Source organism: Labeo rohita, chromosome 23 (genome assembly GCF_022985175.1).
Source record: "Labeo rohita strain BAU-BD-2019 chromosome 23, IGBB_LRoh.1.0, whole genome shotgun sequence".
NCBI classification, from domain to species: domain Eukaryota; kingdom Metazoa; phylum Chordata; class Actinopteri; order Cypriniformes; family Cyprinidae; genus Labeo; species Labeo rohita.
In genome coordinates, this window is record NC_066891.1 from 28,520,583 (window position 1) to 28,535,502 (window position 14,920).

General features: G+C 38.5%; 1 protein-coding gene across 2 annotated transcripts; it reads left to right on the forward strand.

Moving 5' to 3' along the window:
* Positions 1–3,160: 3,160 nt before the first annotated feature.
* fbxo30b (F-box protein 30b) lies at positions 3,161–13,501 on the forward strand. Of its 2 annotated transcripts, none has more exons than XM_051097158.1 (3): positions 3,161–3,335; positions 4,440–6,818; positions 11,824–13,501. In XM_051097158.1, exons 2-3 carry the CDS (start codon positions 4,488–4,490, stop codon positions 12,025–12,027), a joined length of 2,535 nt encoding a protein of 844 aa, XP_050953115.1. In that variant the 5' UTR covers positions 3,161–3,335; positions 4,440–4,487; the 3' UTR covers positions 12,028–13,501. The 2 variants fall into 2 exon arrangements, with proteins under 2 accessions (XP_050953115.1, XP_050953116.1); XM_051097159.1 differs by having other exon boundaries at positions 4,443–6,818.
* The last annotated feature ends 1,419 nt before the right edge of the window (positions 13,502–14,920 follow it).

A 14,920-nucleotide genomic window follows, 5' to 3' on the forward strand; every position in this document is an offset into this window, starting at 1 on the left:
TTCAGGTGAGCATGGGCCCTTCCATTAAATATCATATTAGCATGAAATAATCCTGCATCTTGATTAGAAGATGACCTCCTCCTCATCATACACAAAGCTATAGGTGTGTTCGACGTGAACTATAGCTACAGACGCCGGTCAACGAGATTATCCGAGAGCAGTCGGGGGCGGAGTTAAAAACGGAGCCATCAAGTCGGACACTTTCTGCTCTCGTTAGTAAATTAAATGCAATATTTTTCAAATACACAGATGTTTCAAAAGCATTTAAATACTAATAAAGTGGGTTTATATATGCTTTTTCCTGATTTCTCTCAACATGGGGACAGGAGAGCTTTTAATCAATAAATGGGAGGAAAAATAACTGGCGTTACTTATCTGAAAAAAACATGTAACTCAGATATTTTCTTGTCAATTAAAAAGTAATGTGGTACTTTACTAGTTACTTGGAAAAAGTAATAATATTACGTAACTCGCGTTACTTGTAATGCGTTACCCCTAAAACTGATTTCGACTACAGTATAAAAGCTTTTACTGTTTTAAAAACACATATTTGTGAGCATTATTGGACTTGAGGATGTTAGAATAAACCCAAAACACACGCGATCGTTGTCATGTGGTGAATCTGGCCAATTGTGAAACAGCTGTGTCATCATCAAAGCTCCTGCAGCCGCTCTGGAAAAACTGTGGAGGCTGAGTCAGTCAGCTGCTCTCCAATAGCTGTGATTCTACATGTGCCATTGGCATCGTTTCAAGTCGGACAAAATATCTAACCAGCATGCACTGCTTCAAGTCAGAATTTGATTGAGCTGCTCAGAACTGCGTTAAGTCGAACACACCTATTTATTTAATCAAGTTCCAAGAATGGCTCGTCTGGATCCGAGGTGCCAGATGACATCACAGGGGCACAAACATTTGCATAAACACACACATCAACTAATAGTCATCTTCTCACATAGGTCCCGCCTACTGGCATTCAGTTGCTTAACGGCTGATCACTTGAATACGCTGAATACGAGTGTCGCAGCACATCAAAAGCAAATAGAAATTACAATCACTGCCACTATCTTGTCTATGCTGGATACAGTATACAGATGCGCATTCACTTTCTGACACAGTCCACGCACTTGAGTCTATCACTAATAGGACAAATGGAGGGAAAGATTGTTCACTTTGACAAGTTTGGTTTAAACAACTCGTTCTGGATCCTAGCGTAAAGTGGATAGTTTATTTTTAATGGCATCCCGGATCGTGTCAGAGGATTGTTCAGACTTCGGAGCATTTTGTTTTGTAAACGAGGCACAGTGTCATGGAGAGTTCAATTGTTGAAAAATGAAGTGGTGCTAGATCTGACTGCAGCTGCATCACAAAATGTAAGTAAATGATTTAATAATGCATTGTCTGGAAACGACCGTTTTTATTTTATCATGTTGTCAAAACACTCACATGCAATAATGAGGGGGTGGGGTATTGATACTGAACAAGCCTTAAAGGACCCGGCCCTTAAGACAACTCGTTTTAGACCACTCAGCTCTGACAAAACGTTACAAAGCATTTTTCAAACGGAAACGGTGGTGCGTTAAACACCCTGTTCTGATCACACAAGAGTTGCAACAATGGCAGCTGAGAAGGCCACTCTTTGTGATCTTTTTGAAGAATTTTCAGAGCCTGATGAAATCGGTAATAAATACGTGTTTAATACTGCAAAATATGCTCGATGTTACAGTCATTGCCCTTGCCGTCCAGAATAAATAAGAACTTTGGTATATGTGACCCTGGACCACAAAATCAGTCTTAAGTCGCTGGGGTATATTTGTAGCAATAGCCAAAAATACATTGTATGGGTCAAAATTACTGATTTTTCTTTTATGCCAAAAATTATTAGGATATTAAGTAAAGATCATGTTCCATGAAGACATTTTGTAAAATTCCTACATAATTTTAGTAATGTGCATTTTTATGAACTTCATTTGGACAACTTTAAAGGTGATTTTCTCAATATTTTGATTTTTTTGCTCCCTCAGATTACATATATTGAAATAGTTGTATCTCGGCCAAATATTGTCCTATCCTAACAAAACTTACATCAATGGAAAGCTTATTTATTCAGCTTCCAGATCATGTATAAATCTCAATTTCGAAAAATTGACCCTTATGACTGGTTTTGTGGTCCAAGGTCACATATAAATTTGGTATATAAATAAACTTGCCTTGCAGTGAAGCTAAAAATACAAGCAACTACATCATAATGTTGATATGCTATATTGTTAATAAAACTCTTACGAAAAACAGGTCTTCTGATAACTTAAATTGTTGCATATACCGTGCTGCAGCGGACACATCTGTGAACGACTTCACTTGGACCCATTGTGCAAGCTGTCCCTGTAATACTGTGTGGTTAACATGCATGTTGCTCCTGATTGGGCACCGGTGTGAGATTGAATGTGCCCCCGGGGTGCCCAAACTCGATCCTGAAAGGGCGGTGTCTTGCAGAGTTTAGCTCCAACCCCATTTAGACACACCTGAACCAGCTAATCAAGCTCTTACTAGGCACACTAGAAACTTCCCAACAGGCGTGTTGAGACAAGTTGGACCTAAACTCTGCAGGACCGATTCCAGGACCAAGTTTGGGGACCCCTGTTTTAGACTGATGGTCACTAAGAGGGTTAAAAATAATCATTTTCCACATATTTATTTATTTTATTTATTTATTTAATTGTGTGTGTGCACAATTAAATAAAAAAAAAAAAAAAAAAAAACAAAAAAAAAAAAAAACTATTAACTTTATAAGTGAACCTCAAATAACATATTAAAAGAATTTTAAAAAACCCGTGACACGACCCTTTTAAAATAGATCATCAACAGATTATTAATGACACATTAAAATTTCTCCAATCACCCACAAAACACTTAAAAATAGCACACCAACTGACCACAGCACGTAGTGCTTAATTCAGCTCTTTGACACTCAGAAACACTGGCTACATGTTAGCATTTACTCACCTGTGAGGAGTTCAACTCTTTTCTCCTATTTATATATATGTATGTGCAGATACACACACAAAGCCACAGGAATGTCAAACTTTTCCAGTAGCCTATAAATAATACCCGACCAAAATAAACCCCAACGTCGTGACGTTCAAATATGCGTGATGACGTCATCGACGCGCGTCCCGGCCGGATTGAGCATTTTTGGACAGGACAAACGGTGATGATTGTGTACGTTATCATACAGCAGTATTTTAAAGTGTCCCGTTCCACCGTAAAATCGGACAAGTGAAGAAACAGGCGAGGGGTGCGAGTGAGTAACGTGGGGAGTTAGTTGACACAGTCTGTGGGTAAGTAAGTACTTTGTTTATGTAGACTGAAGGCAGAAAGTTCAGCTAGCTAACAGGCTAATCTAAGCAGACAATAATAAAGTAAATTAAAGTTAAACATCAACAAAATAAATATCTAAATATCACTACCGTAATCCCGAGGACACTTCTTAACTTTATTCTGTACTCTATAAAGTGTCATTAAGTTTTTGTGGTTGAGCTTTTCAGTTGTGTCAAATGTGTATTTATCATATTATTGTTTTGTAAACATTCAAACTAATGTGTATTGGGAAAGTAAGTTTAATAAAGTCCTTAAGGTTTTTTTCTGTCTTCTTTTGGTTCAGTGTAGTGTTATTGCTACAAAGACCTGTAGCACAGCAGCAACACTTGAGTTAAGTGGGCCAGTTTTGTTTATGCTAACTAGGAAAGCTGTGTTGGATAAAATCAAGAGAGCATTTAAGCCGGAGGGCGTCTGCCAGGAATTCAAGAGGGGTTTGCACAATTTAATTGCACTACATATCCACTACATAGTCTAGGAAGGACAATGAGAGAAATGAAAACCACTATGGATGTCTCTGTAAGATTATAAGTGTCTTTATACAAACATTAGTTATTGCAGATATATTGAAGTCTAGTTTTCCAACTCATAAGGCGTGGTAGGATAAATTTAAATTGGGCTTTGTAATTTTAAGATGACAGTTAAAAAGAAAATCATGTAAGTAATTTGAAGTCCACTGCATTGTATAATACATTTAAAGACATTTAATGCTGAACCCAACATTATTTAATTGTTGGTCTGTTTACATACGCACATAGACGTTTTTTGGACCGTAAACTATTTTTTTTTTCCCAAAAGAAGTTTTAAAATGTGTCTTAAGGTCTCTGTGCTGTCTTTGTGCCTGTTGGTGTCTGCTGTCCTTAACATTAACGACAGACTAGTTTACCAGCTGTGCAAACAGCCCACCTACTAGTCAGTGTTGACAATATGTAATTTTGCACATCCCTGGTAAAGTGTTGTCTTGTCTGCCACATGAATTTTCATTTTCATTTTCTCTAAATATATTTTACGTATACAGCCTGCATGTTGGAGAATCTAATCTCATTTTTTCTGTCATTGATTTGCAGCAGTCGAGACTCCTGCTCTTTCTCATCTTGCTGCTGTCATCCTAAATAATGGAGGAGCCTCATGTTCACTGCATGACCTGCATAAGCAGAAGATGCATGGTCAAACCTGAACCCGGCACTTCCTGTGACCTCATCAGCTGCCCTCTTGTATGTGGTGCTGTCTTCCACAGCTGCAAGGCTATTGAACACAAGCTGCTGTGCCCACTTGAAAGGGTGCCATGTCTAAACCAAAGCATCGGATGCCCTTTTACACTGGCCCGTGGCCAGATGGCAGAGCACCTTGAGGTGTGTCCTGCAGGTGTGGTGTGCTGCACTATGGAGTGGAATAGGTGGCCAGTAAATGACGAGGATTATCGTTCGTATGAGAGACTGAGTCAAGAAGCAAATGAGGTGGAGCAGCTTGACATGGCGCTCGCCCTTCAGGACCAGCGCACCATGTTAGCTTCACTCAAACTCGTCTCCCTGGCTCCCACTAGTGGTCCAGAGAAAAAGACTCAGGCAGCAGGACAAATCGAAAAGCCTGGCCTAGTCTCAGTCACTCAGGCTCCATGTGTGCAGGTGGAGAGCATTGAGATGGAGCCTACGGCTGCCTGCTCAAAAGACAAGATTTCCAATGGGATTAATGGTCTAAAAGAGGAACATTACGGGGAGCTCTACCAAACCACGGTAGAGACGACTAAAAGCCTGGCCGCAGCTCTGAACGTCCTGATTCACCTTAATTCTTCAGAAACAGACTGTGCAACTACTAATGCGTCAGCTGCACTTACAGAGCGCAATGGTGAACTGCATGAAAGCATGAGAGAAGATGCCGAGTTCAGTGATAAAATAGCTAGCGGAGTCAATGGCTTAAAGGAGGAGCTACAGCCTCAGCAGCACCAGAAACTCATGGAACTTGGCAGGAGCTTGGCCTCTGCTCTCGGTGCATTAGGAGATGCTGTCAAAGGCACTGAGCCAATTAGTGGCTCAATACTAAACGAGAGTGGTAAGCTTAATCAGTCAGAAACTTTAGAGTCTGCGGATGTTGACATGAAGGACGTTACATCGGCAGTTGATGGTGAGCCTGGGGCTGTTGGGGGATTTGATGGTGGAGAAACCTCTTTAGATGCTCTTGCTCATGAGGAAACAAGTGAGTGTTGCCCAGTCATGTTGGAAGACATAGATAGGCAAAGTTTCTGTAATGGCTCTCACAGTATTGTAGATCACTTAATGGAATCAACCACCGAACACCATCAAAACCCAGACTGCCGAGGTCCTTGGGAGTTCATTGGTCCTTTAATTCCCCATAGACCAGAGATCAGACATGACCAACAGGCTTTCTTGATCCAGGAGGCATCTGGATCACAAGCCCCATTGCTGCAGCAACCTATACATGCTCAGACTCTGACCGTCCAGAGAGACAGCGCTTTACGTGTGATGGCATTAGACTTTGAAGACAGGGCTTTTGAGAGGAAACTCCAAAACCTTCAGATGCTGCGCAATTTTATGCCACTTGCACTTAATGGACGGAAGAGCTCGTTTACCGAAGTCTTTCCTCATAGAAATCCACGTTGCAAAATGGAGGACAAAGCTGTGGACACATCGGATTTAGATCAGGAACCAGTGGACGACCCCATGGGACTTGGCGAAATTGACTTTACGGCAGCTGCTCTTCTGTTCTGCCTGGAGGAGTCGCCACGGGCTCGGAGGATTTCCGACACGGTCTATGCGTTTGGAGGCACACGTGTTGACTTCGGCACTCAGACATTTAGTTTTCCCGCTGCTATCTTGGCAACAAGTACGATGGTTGGTGAGGTTGCGTCTGCTTCCGCTTGCGATCGAGCCGCACCACGACTTTCGCAACCAAGTCCGTTTTGCACTCTAAGGCTTGATCTGACGCTGGAGCAGCTTGTGCCTCGCCCAAGCTGGGCTCCACGTGAAGGCTCCATGTTTACCTTTGAGTGTGGCCAGCTCTTCCGTCGAGAAGAGTTCCTCTCGCATTTTCGCAATGTTCATGGAGATATCCACTCAGGACTAAATGGCTGGATGGAGCACCGCTGTCCATTAGCGTATTATGGCTGTACATACTCCCAACGCAGATTCTGCCCATCCACTCAAGGCTCAAAAGTTGTTCACGACCGTCACCTTAGGTCATTCGGGGTGCAGCCCGTCTCGGAACTAGTGACAGAACCCAAGTGTGATCACCTTAGTGGATTGCCGTTTGAAGTACTTCAACATGTAGCCCGATTTCTGGATGGCTTTAGCCTATGTCAGCTGTCAATGGTGTCCCGTACAATGAGGGATGTTTGCGCCAGTCTGCTGCAGACCAGGGGCATGGTGGTGGTACAGTGGGAAAAGAAGCAATATTTGGATGGAAGGCGAACCTGGCAGATAAAAGACAAGGTACAGTATGTCTAAATGGTGGCAGCATGTTAATTAAGTCATATTAAACCAAGGGTGCGTCTCAGTCAGTGCCAAAACTTGGTCCTGGAGGGCTTATGTCCTGCAGAGTTTGGCTCCAACTTGCCTCAACACACCTGCTGGGAAGTTTCTAGTATGCCTAGTAAGAGCTTGATTAGTTGGTTTAGGTGTTTCTAATTGGGGTTGGAGCTAAACTCTGCAGGACTCCGGCCCTCCAGGACCGAGTTTGGGCACCCCTGGTGTACGCAAATCTAGGCACTGTTAAGGACTCTGTCTCGCTACACATTGCAACAGTGATTACTCAATTTCCGGCAGCATGAGTATGCAGGGTTGTCATGATACCATAAAAATGACTAACGAAACTGTACCAGCTGAAGTATCAAGATACCAAGTAGTATCACGATACCATGCAGTATTCTGTTAATTCCACAAAATGAATCAAAATTTCATAAATAAAAAGATGTAAATGAAAACAGAAAGGATTTTTCTCTGAATACTTAATTAATGTGAATCAATGACTGGCTATTGTTATCCATGAAATCATGTAAACAAAACTCTTCATGTAACCAAAAATCTTAGCACTGCACAGAGGCTGCATGAAGTGACATTTAGATGTGGTATTTATACATTTAGACTGTATTTATAATTGCATAAATAATGTTATGAGATTAATGTTTTAAATACAAAACTCTGAATATAGAAATATGTTGGAAAGGAATGTAATATGATGTGAATCACTGAGTCATTCAAACGATTCTTTTAAAACAGCTGAATCTTTCAGGAGCGAATCAAATGACTGTTTTTATGAATGGCTTAGTGTATCAGTGATTCACCCAAGCCAACGCGGTTTCGTATTAGAACACAGAAACAAAACAAAAACAGCACTCTTACGTCTTGCTCGTGTCAGATTGCTAAACTGTCAGGAGCATTGTTGCTCGCATTTCTTGAAATTTCATATTGAAAAACACATTCATTTAAAATGTTAAAATATATATATAATGATTGATAAGAACCAAGTGTAAAACCGCTATGTTAATGAATGGAATTGCATTCATGATCGCAAAGATGCTTCCAGAAACAAATTGTTACACCTGTTCTAAAAGTAGGCAAATGAATAAAACTGTGAGAATACTTTCTTGTAAAGTATTATGATGTTGAATAAGTGATTCTTGAGCTGTTATTTTTGTAAATAACATCAGACGGCCTGAATCAGACCCTCTCATCTGATAAACTGCAGCATGAACAACGACGTGCAAGTGCAGCGTCTCATTTCAAACTGAACTGAAGCGTCGGGAAACACTGAATACCACATAAAGCGTATACACAGCATGCAATCAACTTGTAATGTTTCTGCTGGCGTGCATGTTCAAATGAATGTTTTAAACCGCGTTCCTGCCGTGCATACAACATACTACAGTTTAAAAAAATGCAATGGCACCGTGGGTATTTTTAAGCTTTAGTATCGCGATACTACCGTAGTATCGGTATATCTTGCAACCCTACTGCATACAACGTCAACTTACATCTTTGTAGAACAGGGCTGAGCAACTTTGGTCCTGGAGGGCCACTGTCCTGCAGAGTTTAGCTCCAACCCTAATCAAACACACTTGAACAAGCTAATCAGTAGCTGGGTTTCTATCCAAAGTTGTGAATTTAAGTTATGTGCAAAACTGGAATATCACATAAACCATTTGTGAATAAGCATCCATCCAGTGAGTCAAAGAGAACAAAATAGTCACTTCCTGATAAACTGGCACTAAATATCTCTAAGAAAAGTAAAAGAAGTCACTGATTATGATAATTATCATATATAATTACATATATAATTACTTGTGCCTCTGAGTGAGCTGACGAAACACAATAAATGCAGTCACTGCTTTCTTAGGCGGATGCCAGCTGTTTTGGAACGCAGTCGTGTAATACAGTTTTGGGAGGCAATTATACAGAAATACTTTGACAGACTTTGCTCAGGCATTTCAGAATGTCCATAACAACATTTCAGTTGCTGTGCAATAACATCGGTCCGTTGTTATCCCTGCCCATAGCGCAAAGGCACATTACTTTTCGTGCACGTAAAGGTATTTATACCCAAAATGCATTTTCATCCCGTTATTCGCATTAACCTATTTTCGTCAAAAACCACCTCGAGCGATTGTAAAAACTTTTTCAGAAACTAAGAGATTTTTTTTTTTTTCAGAATTTTGGTGTTTCCATCAATCTTTTGATGCAATACTTCAAAATGCACATAAAAACAGGTGATAGAAACATAGCTAGTGTCTTCTAGATCACTAGAAAGGTACAGACAGGTGTTTAATTGGGGTTGGAGGTAAATTTTACAGGACAGTGGCTTTCCAGGACCGAAATTGTGCCGCCCTGTTGTAGAATATCACTGCTGGTATTAATCAGCAACAGGCTGGACTTTTTCAAATTTTTTTATGCTCTTTAAACACATTGTTCAGTTACATGCCCTTATAAGATTTAGGCCAAATTCTAAACGTTAACTAGATGTGTTCACTACCTGTCTAGCGATGTGTGTTCATGCTGAAATACACTAAAAAGGCTTGTCTTTTCAAATCGTTTATCATGTGTCATTATATTTATTGAGTTTGCTTGTGCATTTTATGTTTTGCGCTTAAGAAATTTGACATAATTTTTAGTAAGGGAACATAGCAAGTATCAGTGCTTTGTGGTTTTTGCAGTGCATTGTAAAATTTTTCAGGGAGTGAAAGTTTTGTGATTGAGTATTGATACTTCATCGGCACTTCGCTTGTTACATGTACACAAGGGACAGGGTGCAGTGTGCGTGACACAAATTTTGTCATCAGAGTAGTATGCACACCACCCAATTTTAGCCCAAATTATACTTCACTTTTTAGCATACAGTGCCCCTTTTTGTCATCAGAATTGTATGCGCGTACTGTACGCACACCACCCGTCAGTGCATTGCATTGATTTTGCAGTAATCAGTTGTTCCACAAGGTGGCAACACTGTTCCAGACCGTTGTTTCACAGTAGAAAATTGAACTAAAGAGACAGAAAACAACAAAAGAGCACAGACTGCAACGGCAGATGCTCACACTGACAATTGCTTATGAGCGAGAGGGTATTTGGTTTAAAGGAGAAGTCCACTTCCAAAACAAAGATTCACAGATAATGTACTCACTCCCTTGTCATCTAAGAGTTCATGTCTTGCTTTCTTCAGTCGTAAAGAAATTATGTGTTTTGAGGAAAACATTTCAGCATTTTTCTCCATATAATGAACTGATATGGTGCCCCAATTTTGAACTTCCAAAATGCAGTTTAAATGCGCCTTCAAACGATCCCAGCCAAGAAAGAAGGGTCTTATCTAGTGTAACGATCGGTTATTTTAATTAAAAAATAGTACAATTTATATTATTTTTAATGCCAAACGCTTGTCTTGTCTTACTCTGTCTGGACTGTTTTTGTTCCGGTTCATGGCAGTTAGGGTATGTTAAAAAAACTCCCATCTCATGTTCTCCTTCAACTTCAAAATCATCCTATATCGCTGTTTTACCTTTTTTATTCACTTTGCAAAGACTGTGTCGGTACTTCTGCAGCGATGTAGGATGATTTTGAAATGATTGGTGAAGTTGAGGGAGAACATACGATTGGAGTTTTTCGAATACCCTAACTGTCTTGAGTCAGAATACACACAGTTCAGGGAGAGACAGGAAAGACGACCGTTTGAGATTAAAAAGTATTTAAATTGTATTTTTTTTAATGAAAATAACCGGCCTAGATAAGACCCTTCTTCCTTGGCTGGGATTGTTTACAACCTCATTTGGGATTGTTTGAAGGCGCATTTAAACTGAATTTTGGAAGTTCAGAATCGGGGCACCATATCAGTCCATTATATGGAGAAAAATCCTGAAATGTTTCCCTCAAAAAACATAATTTCTTTACGACTGAAGAAAGAAAGGCATGAACATCTTGGATGACAAGGGGGTGAGTACATCATATGTGAATCTTTGGAAGTGAACTTCTCCTTTAAAAGAGTTATTTATATTTATTGGTCATAACATAAAAATAGAGCAGAGGCTTGACATGGATGAAGATTCCTAGAGCGCACGTGTCGTCCACACAACATCAAGTGGAGTATACTTTGACAGAATATGTGTTTGACTGTATGCATATTCTAGCGTATGCAAAAAACAAAGTATACTTTGGGCTTGATCAGTGCCCAGACTGCTGAACTAGGGAGCTGATTGAGACACACCCCAAGTACTGAACACATCCTGAAAAAGTGAAGCCAAAACATTTTTATCTCTCTTTGTGGCTGGTTGCAGTATAGTTTCATCTCCCCAAGTGGCTGGCTGCAGTATAAGTCATAAAGTCCATCCAGACATGAGCCAAAGTAGTTTTTTAGGCAGTTTGTATCTCTCTGCTTCCTGTTTAGGTGTTCTTTTTTATAATAAGTTTTGTTTATTTGATTAGTAGTAGTGCTGGGCAACGATTAATCATGGTTAATCACATCTAAAATATAAGTTTTTATGTACATAATATATGTGTGTGTATTGTGTATATATAAACACATATGCATGCGCATATATACATATAATATGCTATGTTTATATGTTAAATATATTAATATATAACATGAATTATATAAATATTTTCAAAATAAATACTGTATGTGTGTGTCTTTATATATACATAATGAATATACACAGTACACAAACGTTATATAAACAAAAAAATATATATTTTGGATACAATTAATCGCGATTAATCATTGCCAAGCACTAATTATTAGTTATTTGATTTCTGGGCTATTTTGGCTTCATTTTTCTACATTGAAAGGAAGTAGAGATGCGTCATCCATCTTTATTTATGTCAAACAGTGTGGATAGTTCTTTCTGACTGTACTCTTTTCCCAAACTCAGTGGACGAATCTTAACAGGTAACAAGTTTTACCATAAAATTGTTGTTAAGCTGTTAGTTAAGTAACTGTTTCGTTTTCCTGCAGGTTTGGCGTTTCAGCACAGCCTTTAGCCCGGTTAACAGATGGGAGTTCGCCGACATCTCTAGCATGGCAGATCACCTGAAACGTTGCCCGTACAATGAAGTCCTCCGACAAGTGGATGCGGTTCCACTGCCTTGCATGTGCACGACCAGAGAGCTAACGCGAGACGGCAGATCGCTTCGATCCGTTCTCAAACCAGTATCGTAACGCTACGGAAACTTAGTTTGCAAAACATAACTAAAACGCTATAATATCTATCCTCTTCGATCTACAAAATAATATCACTGTGTAAATAAAAGAAAACTAAATATTTTTTTTGTTTTGATGCTAAGATTATTTTTTTATTAATATATCAAAGATGAATTTGGCCTGAAGGTGTATGATGCTACGGTTCCTCTAAATAAAATGGTTTGGCTTCCTCAGACACACACCCATGCTTTCTTATCAAGGCCGAGGCTGAGAGTGGACTGGTTTAAAGGAGCGTAAACATTGGTGAAACAAGGCTTAATTCAATGGGATTATATGAGCCTCAACCTGTCAAATAGCACTTGATTTATTTGTCTTGACACAGCAAGATAATCTCTGTACGGATTGTAGGATAATGACTTCTGGTTCTTGTCTGTACATATCCACACTATAGTATATTTGCATGGTTTGGTTAAGACACCGTTTGAAAAAGGACACCTTCTACGGTTATTTTTGGATGGTTCAGTTTTGCTCCGTTTTATGGTGACATTGCAGACAGGTGCACTTCACTCTGACCCAGGAACAGCTGTCACGCTTAAGAATTCAAGGGCTTGGATTTATATTGGGTTTCAGAGTAAGAGAGCTGTTGTTCTGTCCTTTTCTATCACATTGTCATAGAAAAGGAGGTTTCCATTTACAGTAGTTTCCACTCTCTTAAAAAGCTTCATGCAGAAATGGCACCAGTGGACTGTAGTCACACGTCTGTGGACACTCTGTATGTACTGAAGCATACATACTAAAACACCTTAAACTGTTTTACTTCATTCTCCAATACTATATCACTCAGTATCAGCATGCCAACCATATATCAGCATTTAGAGTCAATATTTGCACTTTACTGAATTTTGTGGCTGTCTGCACTCTGATCCGCGCTATCCTCACTAACCTGGAGTAAACAGATGCTCTGCTATTGTGTTTCCTATTGAGTGAGCAGGAAAAGCTTAGGTAACACTATATTTGAGTACAAAGAAGAGCTCTACAACTTGCATATATGTGATGTGTGACATATCTTAACCCGTCTGCATTTAAATGTGTGCTGTGAGAATTTGTGAAAGCTAATATTTGAAGGTGTGATCTGCAGATAATGAAACACCACAGAAGTGTTTCTCTTTTAACCTTTACGGTTTATGGAAAGCTATGCAGCATTTACGTGTTAGGAGCTGTTTTAGGCTTCTCAAGTTGTGTGTCACCCAAGGTTGTGTGTTCATTTTCATGTAATCAAAATGAAGTGTTTTTTTTTGTTTGTTTTTTGTTTTTTTGTAATGCAGTCCTTATGTTGTATTACTGAAGCCATGTTATGAAGTCTGTTTTCTGGTTATTAGGTTGATTGTTTATGATCTAAGCAGAAGAAATTGCCAGTACAGCTGTTGGTTGGAGTTGCATGTGGTTTTTGACTTAAATGAATTAAAAATATCTATATATTTTATTATCTTTATTTTGCCTCAGTGTTCTAAAATGTATACTACATTCATACTTTTAACAGGTTTATACTCAAGAAAATTGTGTTCTGCTTACTCTGAGAGCGTGTTTGGGTCTCTAAGGTTATTATAAATCTTTATTAACATAAAAGTTAATACAAGACCTACTCAGAAGACCCTGCTATTTCCTGTCCGTTACACAGTCTAAATCACAAGCGTGTACAAAAACAAAAGAGACGTGGCCTTTTGTTGAAAATGATAAATATGGATAAACTAAATTACTGCAGCTAGATATGTCAAGGCAGTAAGAGGGGAAAACAAACTAAATGTCAGGTGAGTGGTATTTATTTTTCCTACAGCAGATAAAGAATGTAATAAAGAAATTTTGTTTTAATGCTGACCAATGCAACATACCCTTGAACTGTGGTAAAAGTATATATATATTTAAAAACAGTACGACTTCACTTGAGATAATAAAATATTATTGAAATAAAAGTCCAAATAATTAACTTTCATATTATTTTTAGCACTCTTAAAAACTCCACTTTGTAATAATGTTTTAAAAGTTAATTAAATGTAACTTTTAAAATCATCATGTATTAATCTTTTGTCAATTGTGCTTTAAAGTAGCAGTTTTCATATGTTAACCAACATAAATAACCTGTTCTTAATTATATTTTTAACTTTATTCAGTATCACATTTTAAGTTAGTACGTTTTAAATGTATTAAATAAAACTAATATTAAAGTATATGTAAATTTACCAGTACATTCTGCAGTACACTTAACCAAATTATTAAATTACGTAGGCCTATAAAGATGTGCTTAAGTTCTACTTACGTATGCAAAAAGGCACTCACAAGTACCGCTAATTGCACTTAATATACGTTTAAAATAAAATAAATTTCTATTTGATTGCATTAACCTTTGCTTTTAATATTTTTATATTTCACGGCTTTTATAACTATGTGTCAGTATTTTATAATCAATGTGCAACTTGAGAGGCAGCAAGTGCAGAGATAATAAAATTGAGCTGATATGATCAAACTTTCTGGATCTGGTAGGAAAAGATCATAAAAATGCATGAATAATAGGCCAATTATTAGTAAAATGTTTTAGATGGACTGTTAAAGCAATGAAATACACTATGAATTTTTGTTATAACCTGTTCTCATTTTATAAACGTTGTCATTTATCACAACAACGATAATTAAATTATTTTTCATCCGACCACTTGATGGTAGTGTCTCATTCGGAGCAGAAAATTCTTTGGTGGCGTGACAGATTAGAAATCGAATAATGGATAGAGTGGCTATTATAAAGACTACATTAAATATATAACTGGTCAGAAACTTAAATGTCCAAATAGGTCGTGTAAGATGGGTTTAATCATTTCTTTATTTGTGTATTTGGCTGCTGAACATGTTAAGGGCCTTA

Coding starts and splice junctions, on each gene's coding strand:
- fbxo30b (XM_051097158.1), top strand. CDS start 4,488: ATGGAGGAGCCTCATGTTCACTGCATGACCTGCATAAGCAGAAGATGC. Junction 6,819..11,823: donor CCTGGCAGATAAAAGACAAG/GTACAGTATGTC, acceptor GTTTTCCTGCAG/GTTTGGCGTTTCAGCACAGC.